The 10352-nt window shown below is 39.9% G+C and overlaps 1 protein-coding gene across 1 annotated transcript; it reads right to left on the bottom strand.

Moving 5' to 3' along the window:
- Nucleotides 1-3033: 3033 nt before the first annotated feature.
- LOC125768020 (protein phosphatase inhibitor 2) lies at nucleotides 3034-8502 on the bottom strand. The gene is made up of 5 exons (XM_049435127.1): nucleotides 8173-8502; nucleotides 7648-7874; nucleotides 7418-7579; nucleotides 6913-7352; nucleotides 3034-5914 (listed from the first exon to the last, which is right to left on the bottom strand). Exons 2-5 carry the CDS (start codon nucleotides 7743-7745, stop codon nucleotides 5763-5765), a joined length of 852 nt encoding a protein of 283 aa, XP_049291084.1. The 5' UTR covers nucleotides 7746-7874; nucleotides 8173-8502; the 3' UTR covers nucleotides 3034-5762.
- Between the last annotated feature and the right edge of the window lie 1850 nt (nucleotides 8503-10352).

Below are 10352 nucleotides of genomic sequence, written 5' to 3'. Positions count from 1 at the left end.
CTAATTTTTTTTTTTATTCATAGAGAACGGCCTGGCCGAATTGCTATCTAATAACTAATTAATTATATACGAAATGTATTGTTTTGTTTTCTAAAGTTTACTTTTTATTTATTCACCACTAAAACAATTCTAACTCTGATCAGTATAAATCAATTTAATTAAAAGTAACTAAAAGTTCCCATCATCTCGATGTATCATCAGCTAAACATATGCGAATTTCAGCCACATGATACGATAATAATGGTTTACCGAATGAAATAATTGAATTATCATATAAAGACACTCAAAAAAAAGAAGCCCGCATACACTCTTTACTTCCAATTGAAACAACCCAAATTGTGCTTCTAACCTTTTGCTACCCTTTTCGGATGAACGAATCAACGCACCCAAAAAAAAAAAGGAACATCCACATCGCGTATCCAGCATAAATTCGCTAAACTTGAATTAAGATGAACCATTGTTATCATACCCCAACCGTGTGCCTAACAAAATCATCGGTTTCAACTGGTTTTTTTTTTGTTCGCTTTGTCGCTTAATAAAACAGCAACAGCTCTAGCGAGGGTGACATTACGACTAACGACAAAAAAATATATGTTCAAAAAAAAAACAAAAAATCCACAACTCTATAATAAAATCATCGAAATCATCTGCGTACATGGGTTCGTGTCCATTTTTTTTTGTTACCATTTTGTTGTACTTTTACCCATCCATTTGTGCGCCAATGGTACGACGAAGGAGAAAAGGGACAAAGTAACAACATTACGGTGTGACAGCGACATCGTGGTGCGTGCCGAATTTGCACACGACGGCACAAAACAAAAATGAACCACCACTTGTGTGTACCCCAAAAACCGAACGATACAACGCGACGAAAAGAAATCTGGGTGACAAAAAAAAACAAAAAACATATTCATCAGCAAATAAATATCAAATCGAGAATCCATTTTTTTAGTAGCTTTTTAATTCAATCCCTATTCCATGTTTCCCTGTGAATTGCCACCCTTAAATGGTGGAGAGGGATGTAAAAACAGCTTTCCATATTATCGGTATTTTATTTTATTTATTTATTTTTTTCCAGTCGGTTTTTTGCAGGTTATATTTACGTTTTCCAACTTGTGAACACGGTTTACAAAAAAAAACTGGTCAAATGAAAAGCCATCGATGAAATAGAAAAAATAAAAACAACCATGAACTAACCAATGTTTCATTTGAAGCAGATCGAATGAAAAAAAGAAACAGTTACTACTACACGCCCGGTGGCCACATTTTGAATGTGAACCAATTTATTACATTGTAAAACACTCGTCAACGCACCGGAATAACAACCGGCAGTGTACAGTGCTGCTGCTGGGAGTTGGGAGTACACTTCCGGTTGAACAAACCCGAAACGGCACGAAACCGGAATAGTGGAGTGAAAGTTTGCATAAACGTACCGGTTCTTTTGACTACTGCAACCCCAACCACCTTTCGAAGCGTTTGTTGCAGTTCTACCCCGAAAGCAATCGATACAAATTTTGCGGTAAAATAAGAATAAAATTCACCAATTCACTGTCGGCTCGTGATTGGTTAGTTTGCGTTCGGTGCTACTAATTTATATGCCTGTAAACAACTGATGATCGTTGGCACGTGATGGGGTAAACAGATAGATGAATTAATTTTTACACTCATCAACATGCGACTGCGTCCTCCGGTAAAGGGTTGTAAATTGTCGTTCCCCTTCATCATCTACCACCATTTTGGCATTCTCCGTCCTATGCAAAGCAAAAGCGCGGATCTTGCTTTTCCCCCCAAACCCAAACTCGTTTTGATTATTTATTTCCAAATCGAAATAAAAATGTTTTCCCTTTTTTTTCTTTTTGTTTCTTCACTCTCCAACCAAATGGTGCATTAAAAATAACATGATATCACATTTGATTTTTACCCAGTTTTTTGTGTGATTTTTTTTTTTTTTGCCGGGAATCAATTTTCCACCCATTCGTTTTTATGTTCCAAACATTTTTTTTCTCACCAGTTTTGTTTTGCTACATACGCAAAACCCCATGGTTGTGAAAGGGACACGCGCGCAATCGATAGCTTTTGTTTATTAAATTAATCCACGATACAGTGCGCACACTGTTACTCTTCCTCGCACGTTTACCGATTTGTTCAACACCTCCAACACCGGCAAACCGGTATGATGAATGAGTTTCAAGCCTACCCCCCGAAAACCAAATGGGCGGATATAAAATATATCATTACAAAAAAAACCAGACACACGAAACAAAAACACACCCTGATATCGGCTCGCTGATAATGATAGAGGAATTTATTTTAACGATAATGAGTCCGTCACTGCTTTTCGCATGTTGCAAGGCCACCCACTAACATCCCGCCCCACATCACTACATCTGACGGGTGCATTCGCGCGGAACGGACACTCAAAACGTTCCCGGCGTATGCCAAGGCAGCCATGATTTAGTGCGTTTGCATTTTATAATGCAAACTGAGCGCAAGCAAAATAATCCCACCCGCCGTTGCACAATCAGGATGAGTGAGTACAACAACATCATTAATGCAGTAACCAGTCTCCCAGGTTGCATACCCCACCTCCCGTTCATCGGACCTTTTTGGGCCAAACGGATATCCGGATCGGTTGACACAATATCCGGCACGGCAACGGGAAGAAAAACCCCAACGGGAAAAGCGTACCAATCGTGCTACAAACGAAACATCGAAATCAATTAGTTCGACAATTTCAGCAGGATTATTTTTACATTCACATGTTTATCTTGCTTCCCCCCCGTGTGTGTGCTGGTATTAAAATCCGAGCAAAATAAAAGAAAAACACACACACACACATGAACGCACACATTGCCATATTCGGATATTTCAATTTGGACCATTTGCCTTTCATCATAGGCATTCATCCGCCTATAAGGCAGCTTCAAATTTTCCCACCAATCATCAGTCCAAGAGCAGTTGTCTATAATGGAAACAAAAAAAACATTGTTATTATTATTTGTGAACAGATAGCGAAAGCCAACACCAGCCATATTATTCAATTCACAATTTTAATTTATTCAAGAAATTCCTTTAACTCTCCCTTTCTCTCTCTCTTTCACATCTCATTCATTCTATTGCTTTTGACTGGCGCACAAACAATAAAGTTTTCTTTGATTATATTGCTAATTGTTTCAATCCATCGCAAACTATCTGCGTATTGATTCGATACTATTATCATTAGTCAACCCTACATTTCCCTTACATGATTTTCCGCTTTTTTTTCTTCATTTCGTTTTACTAAACCCTACATTCAATCGTCTAAGCGCAGCGCTGAAAAGCGACCTTCGAAAAAAAGGTTTTAAAAACAGGGGAACAAATTAAAAAAAAAACACATTTTCCTCGCTGTTTTTTTACCCTCACAGGCAACGAATAATCAACGGTGAAGGTATGTTACATACGCAACATTCAAAAGGAATAAACTAAGTATTATTACTACCCACGACGTTTTGAAATCAACGCTCTTACGTGTTATATGTGTGTTTGTTTAAATAATTAAATCTCACTCCATTCTTTCTCACTCTGGTGAAGAAAATTATAACTTATATAAATTGGGTAAGCAGCATTAGGTGGTGGTGCGTCATACTGAATGCTAAAAATAAGCTAGCCTAAACGCTACGGAAGTTTGATTTTTTTGTTTTGTTCTTTTTTAATAACGTTCTTCATCTACGCACGAAATTGCTTAGGATTGGGGGAACTGTTTTGAATTTCTAATTAATATTCGAAAATAAATACATTTTTTTTGTTTTACGGTGTTTTTACATTCACCCTGACGATCAATGGAGCGCATAGCAATTTATGCCTACCATTTCTGTTAAATTTTCATGATAAAATGAAGCTCCATTAATGCTTGTGTGGGGACGCGCGTTTATAAACGATTTAGCTTAACACACTACCAGCTTGAAGTTCAAAATCGAAGCTTAAGTTGACATTTTTAATACTCTAACCCTGTCACCTAACTCAGGCTTGCGACGACAGACATACGAACGAACACAAATCGTTACATTCAAGAAAAAGATGGGAAAACGGTTTGTTCTTGCTGTACAATAACAGAGTGATCGATCATTGTAAAGTTGTGTGGTTTAGTTATTTAAAATTATCCAAAAATAGCAAACCTGCATTTGAAAATTTAATTGAGATTTACAATTACAACAGTTGCGCTAGTTTTAAAATAACAGATCATGTTCTTTTTTTTCTCTCGTGTGTTTCCTAATGATTAAAAACAGCCGCATTATAATGTTTTACCGAGCATTCCTTTCATTAACTTACAGCTACACTTTTCTCCGCTTCGCCTGTGTGACACACTTTTAATAAGCCTGTTTTTTTGTATTCGTTTTTTGATTATCTTATTACAAGGTGGTTGTTGGTGGCATTAGTTTTCATCCAGATGCCCGTGTTTTTTTTTCATATTTCTTTTCATATTGTTTTGCTTAGTTTTGCGAAGAGTACCGATTCGCAGTAGTATGTGTTATATTGCTTAATTTAATTGTTTTTGTTTTAGGATTAGTTTTCTTTTCGTTTGCAAGTTTATACTTTCTAGTTAGTTTTTAGTTTTTGTCAGTTGATTTAATTTTGAAACTTGTTTTTTTTCTAGATTTGTTGTCCAATGTATAGTTTTACATTTTTGTTTTCCAATTTAATCATCTTTTACACTAACACGGTACCGATTAGCGAACGCTTCAATACGCTCCCATCAATAGCAAGCAAATGAAATTGTAAAATTATTGTTCTCTACACTAAGCGCCTATAGTTAACCACACCACGCCAACCGGTTGGTGGTGTATTTAGTTAGTTCTATCATTAGTTCTATTCGCCGGTTTCAGTACCAAACACTGCTGTCCCCTATTCATTCATTAAATCCCCACAGTGATTGATTGATTGTGCAGCAATCGGTTTCTTACCCATATCGCACACTACACACTGTACCTGTTTCCGCGCCGTACACTGTCCGGATAAGCGATCGCTCAAAACAATGACTACTAACACCGACGAACGTTTGCCAAGCAGCGGAAGCAGCGGTGCGGCATCGCTTTGTTAGCCAAAAACCATACAAAGCCAGCGTGTTGCTACCTGGTGCAGGGGCTAAACAAAATACCACACGCATTTTTACAGAAGATTACCAAAACACAGCGACACACTGGTAGCACTTGTTACCCCTTGGTAGCGAAAGGTTCAGACAAAGGTAACAACTGGTAAATGGAGGTATTTGGGTTAGTGGTTCGATTTGGTGACGGAGGTAAACGAAACAGAAACACTCCTGACTAAAAATTATCGGACACGGTACCGTTTTTTTGTTTTGCTTCCCATGCATTACAAATATAATCTTAGTTAGAAAAAAAAACTATGTGCTCATGAATCATATTTTAAGCTGATTCTTAGCTACAACAACAAAAAAAACCTATTAAAATCAAACCGTTGGGTGCGAGGTTATTTACAAATTAAATCCGAATCGATTACGGTGTTTGGGCTTTTTTGCGCCATTCTTTAGGGATCATTTCAAATTGTTACACTACTAAATTAATCCTTTTTTCCCTCTAGCGGCTAAACAAATCTATCTCTCGTTCTTCATCGCTTTTAATCGAGTAAAGTAAAGTAAAAAAAAACAGAACAATTGATAAATATTCTCGTCCTATCTGTCTATCTAGCTACATTCTCACTCACATTGAAAGTAAATGTTATGCTATCAACCGAGAAAAAAAACCCGAAACTAATCGAAACCAGCCTTAAATGTTTCTTTTCAGCAGATAAAACAGTAACGTAAAGCAAACGATGAAGAATATCATCAAACAAATCGACACTATCATTATCAGTGCGATTACCGAGCTACGGGGGCTTTCAAAGTCGGAATTTTCCTCAAGTCTGATTGCACTCGATACTTGTGTGTTTTTTTTGCAGTATAAAAGTAACATACGATACAGATGCGTGCCAAAAACACAGAATCAAACACACAAACACACACACACACATAAAAGGCAAAAGGTTAATGCGCGGGGTGTGTCATTAACAACACAAAAGTGTGCAACAATTAAGGGGAGTAGAAAAAAAGAAAAGAAAAATGACAAAAATTTGGAAAAAAAAGAAGAGAAAAGAGAATAAAACTAGATTAAAAATATCGTATCAGGTATTTGTGCACAAGTGCAGAAAGGAAACAAAAAGCAAACAAAACTAACAAACAAAACCTTTTGGAGGTTGAAATCTAAACAAACATGGTACACAGATAAGTGAAACGTGTTTCGAAATCATTGATTGTTGGCGACATTTTCTTATGTTTTTTGTTTTGTTTTGGGATGTGTATTACATTCTTTTTGCAGAATTGTTATAATTTGTCAACAAATTGTAAATGTTCGTTTGCTAACATTCGCTCTAACAAGGCTTCTCAAATCAGATGTGGCCATCATGGAACTAACAGCTACAACAGTTGCTTCTATTTTTACAGCGACGCGGACACATGCCACACAGATACATCCTTCTCCAGATATCCGGCAATGGATACAAAAAGCAAAAACAGCGTGAAAAAACCAATGTAAAACCGAAGTGGTATTTTCCTCCTCAACACCTATTTCGCAGTAGATGTAACCATGTAACAGCTCAAAAAATGGCAGATTGGCAGTCTTAGGACCTTTTTTTTATCACTCCTCAACGTTGCATAGCATGTGATAGTGTGTGTGCGTGTGTGTGTATGTATTCGTGTGTGTGAGTTTATACGGATAATCGTACGGTTGTAAAAACCGGACCCACCGGAAACGGCGGTGCACGCGATCCGGCTGTGGAAGCGTAAATGTTTCCATCATCGTGACAATGGTTTGCCACCCGTCCCTACCCTCTTCCCAAACACGGCTGACGATACCTACACCTAAACAATTTCCTCCATACCTGGTTTTAATCGTGCGGCCGGACTTTCGGCGGTGCCAACCTTATTCGGGCGGCTACTTGCATTTCGATCGGTTTCATCTTCCTGCTCTTCGATCTCCATTCTCGTTTCGTCCTTACTGGCAGGTGTGCTGGATGATCCTCCCGTAGCGGTAGGGCGCGTATTGTTCGCACTTGGTTCATCGTCCGCCTTGTTCGGGCCATCATCCGCACCACCACCGTCCGCTGCGTCGTCCTCTTCCTCTTCGTCATCCTCTTCGATCAGTTTGCGGGCCAGTTTAACTGCCTCGAACTCGTTATAGTGTGCTTTGCGGCGTCGTTCAAATTCTAGCTTGCGCTTTTTCTGTTCCTCCGTTAGCTCTTCCTCTTCCTCCTCCTCGTCGTCATCATCTAGCTCCTCCTCCGATACGGCATCACTGCGCGCGTCTGCTGCAACGCGCAATCTAAACATCGAGATCGGAAGCATTATCAATGGTGGGTGCGGTTCCACGGAATTACAATCTCATACCTTTCGGCGAGCACTTCCGCATCTAGTTGATCGACGTCGGCAGCTTCCACGTAATTGAAGGGAGTTTTCGGTTCGTCCACCTTCATGTGACCGTAATCTTTATCCGGCGGATGGTACGTCTGTAGCACGTTCAGCTCATCAAATTTTGCACTTTTCCTGTGCCTAAAATTAATGATTCATCTCAGAGCGTTAGTTTAGAACTCACTACACTGATAATGCTAAACACTTACACTGATGATGCGGCCGAATGCTTGTCGAAGCTGCTGGAGGATTTCAGGATACCCTTGCAGGGCTTTTTCGCATCCGGCGAGTCCGAACTGAAGGACATTTTGCGTACTCTTGTTTCTCCGCTAATTTTGACGGCTACTTTACAGCAAGGTCAAATGTTAGGAAATGTGTTAAACACGCACAGACACACCAGAGCACACGAGTGTACGTACTGTGGTGGTAAAGCGATCTGGAAAAGCAGAAACGTGATCAGTGAGGGTGGAACAAAAGGCAACAAGCGGAAACATCGAATAATCTCATAAACCATTTCCTGCACACGGTGGGGTCAATCGGTCGGCCAGCGCAAAGCAACGTGCGATTAACAGCAAATAACGTATGTTTGCAGTACGCTTAGCGAATCACATTCCTTTATCATCACATCATAACAATCGAAACCACCCCGCATGCCGTGGCCGGAACCACCCGGAACCATCGCGATGGGTACGATAGAACGGGAAGAGAATAGGCAAACGGGACCGATCGCTTACCTTGCTTAGTACCTGCACTCTAATCCAATGTGGGTTAACACTCCACACTCCTGCCGGACGATAAGAAAGGAATAATCCGATTTGGCTGTTCCGAGCAGAAGATTACGTCTTAATTTTGAGTTTTCGGCAACCGCACGCACAATGCCTGGTGTGCAGTTTGCGGATGTTTGGCGAATGAAGGTTGAGCGCTTGAAAACGAACGAAACTCAATGCGGCTTCCCGTGCCTTTTGCCAGATGAGTGAGGTATGTGCGAACAAATATACAATCGACGAACCGTATCAAAAGAGTACAGTAAAATACTTTTGTTTTTGTCGCGAAAAATTAAACTTTTCTTCTTCTTCTTCTTCTTCTTCTGTGTGATTCTGCTTTGGTCCGCTTATCGAATCCAGCTTCCTGGGCCTTCAACAAGTAATCCACAAGACTCAATCACTGTAAAATAGAGACCAGCAACTTAGGCCATATGTCCCGATTGTAGAAACTGAAAAAAAACTGTAGAATTAACTATTTTGATAGGTTTGTGCCCCTCCGGGAACCCTTGCGATTTGTTGTTGTGGAGCAGTCTGTGTGACGTCTTCTTGTTTGGTCTGATCTGTTTACTGTGTAGTGTTGGTAACTCGTACTTCCTGAGAAAGCCCTTTGATTGATGATTTTCCCTAGCGATTTAAACTGGGATGTGATCGCAACCAATCAGCCTTATCCCGGGCTTACTCGGTTTTAGAGGTTGATTGCGAATCTCATGGGAGGTATTACCTGTTTGTGAAAACTACGCACAGTTTTATATGACCATTCTGTTGTTAGTGATAAAATTGTAAACGTCTTTCATTTTTTGTAGATTTTTTGTTTTCCAAAACTGAATGAACTTTTCCTCGTTTATGTCCGTATTCTCGTCTCTCTCTAGTTTGAATTTGTCGCAATAGAAGACTTTATGCGTTGCCGTGTCTGGAACATCACAGACATTACAATTGCCCTCGGGAACTATTTTCATGACATGTAACCAATAATTTCCGTAATCGTGCCCGGCTATCAGCCTGTTCAATACTTTGATAGCTTTAGCTGGGATTGAGTAGTTTAGATACCAAGCTTTTGGGTACCACCGGTCTTGAAAACGTTGGTATTTCCTACCCTTGGTAGCACATACCTTTTGGTACCACTCATTGGTTTCCTCATTCATTTCCTGCTCAAGGCCGCTCAAAACGTCTTTTAATCGTGTTTTGTTGGATAACACGTTTGAGCTAGTGGTCCCTCTTCTAGCTTGCTCGTCTGCTTTTTCATTGTGGAGGATGCCTATATGGCTGGGAATCCATTGCACCTCAGCCTCCAAGTATGTGCAGTTGTACAATATTCTGTTGACTAACTCATCATTAAAAAGATTATTGCTTGCCTTTTTTAGGATATGGCATGCCGATTGACTATCCGTAAAAAGAACCGGGTGGTCAATGTGTCGCTCGATAGCCAGTTCTAACGCCTTGTCAATGGCTAGCAGCTCTACCGTACATATTGAGCACTGGTTTTCGATTTTGAAGTTGAAAACCATGTTGCTTATTTGGTTGCTCGTTCTATCCACAAACACGATTCCAATTCCGGATCCTTCTTCGGTTATGCTTCCATCCGTATATATATGGTACTGATTTTCTCTTTCCCGAATTAATTCCTTACATATTTCTAGTAAGGCCATCGGGTTGTCATTTTTTCTAATGCCTTGTGCTGTTTGGATTTCTGTCTTTATAGGAATAGTTGCTAAGCAGTTAGTCGCGCTGTTGTAATCGTATGTAATCATGCGCTCGTACCGAGGCCTATGATTTAGCAACAGTTTCTTTTGCCCAGATAGATGTCTTTTGCTAATGTGGGGAGCTCTTTTGGCCAGTACTGCTCTACTTGCCGGGGAATGCGCTATTGCCTTAGCCAGTTCTTTGGCCGCTAGTAACTTGCATCTTATTTGAAAAGGCATTTCCCCAGCTATTGCCAAGAGTGTATTCACCGGTGTCGTTTTGGTGCAGCCTGTGACCCTTCTTAAGGACTGATGTAAAATTGTATTTATAGAGAGAATTTTACCTTTATTTGCTCTCATTATACATGCTGCACCATACTCGAAGGTCCCTCGTATTAATGATCTGTGAACCATCATAGTTTTCTCTGGACTGATTATATGCTTGCTACATATTACTTTCAACGCGTTCAG

This window comes from Anopheles funestus, chromosome 3RL (genome assembly GCF_943734845.2).
Source record: "Anopheles funestus chromosome 3RL, idAnoFuneDA-416_04, whole genome shotgun sequence".
NCBI lineage: Eukaryota > Metazoa > Arthropoda > Insecta > Diptera > Culicidae > Anopheles > Anopheles funestus.
Note: the sequence above shows the minus strand (reverse complement) of the source record. Positions and strands in the feature narration are given on the sequence as shown.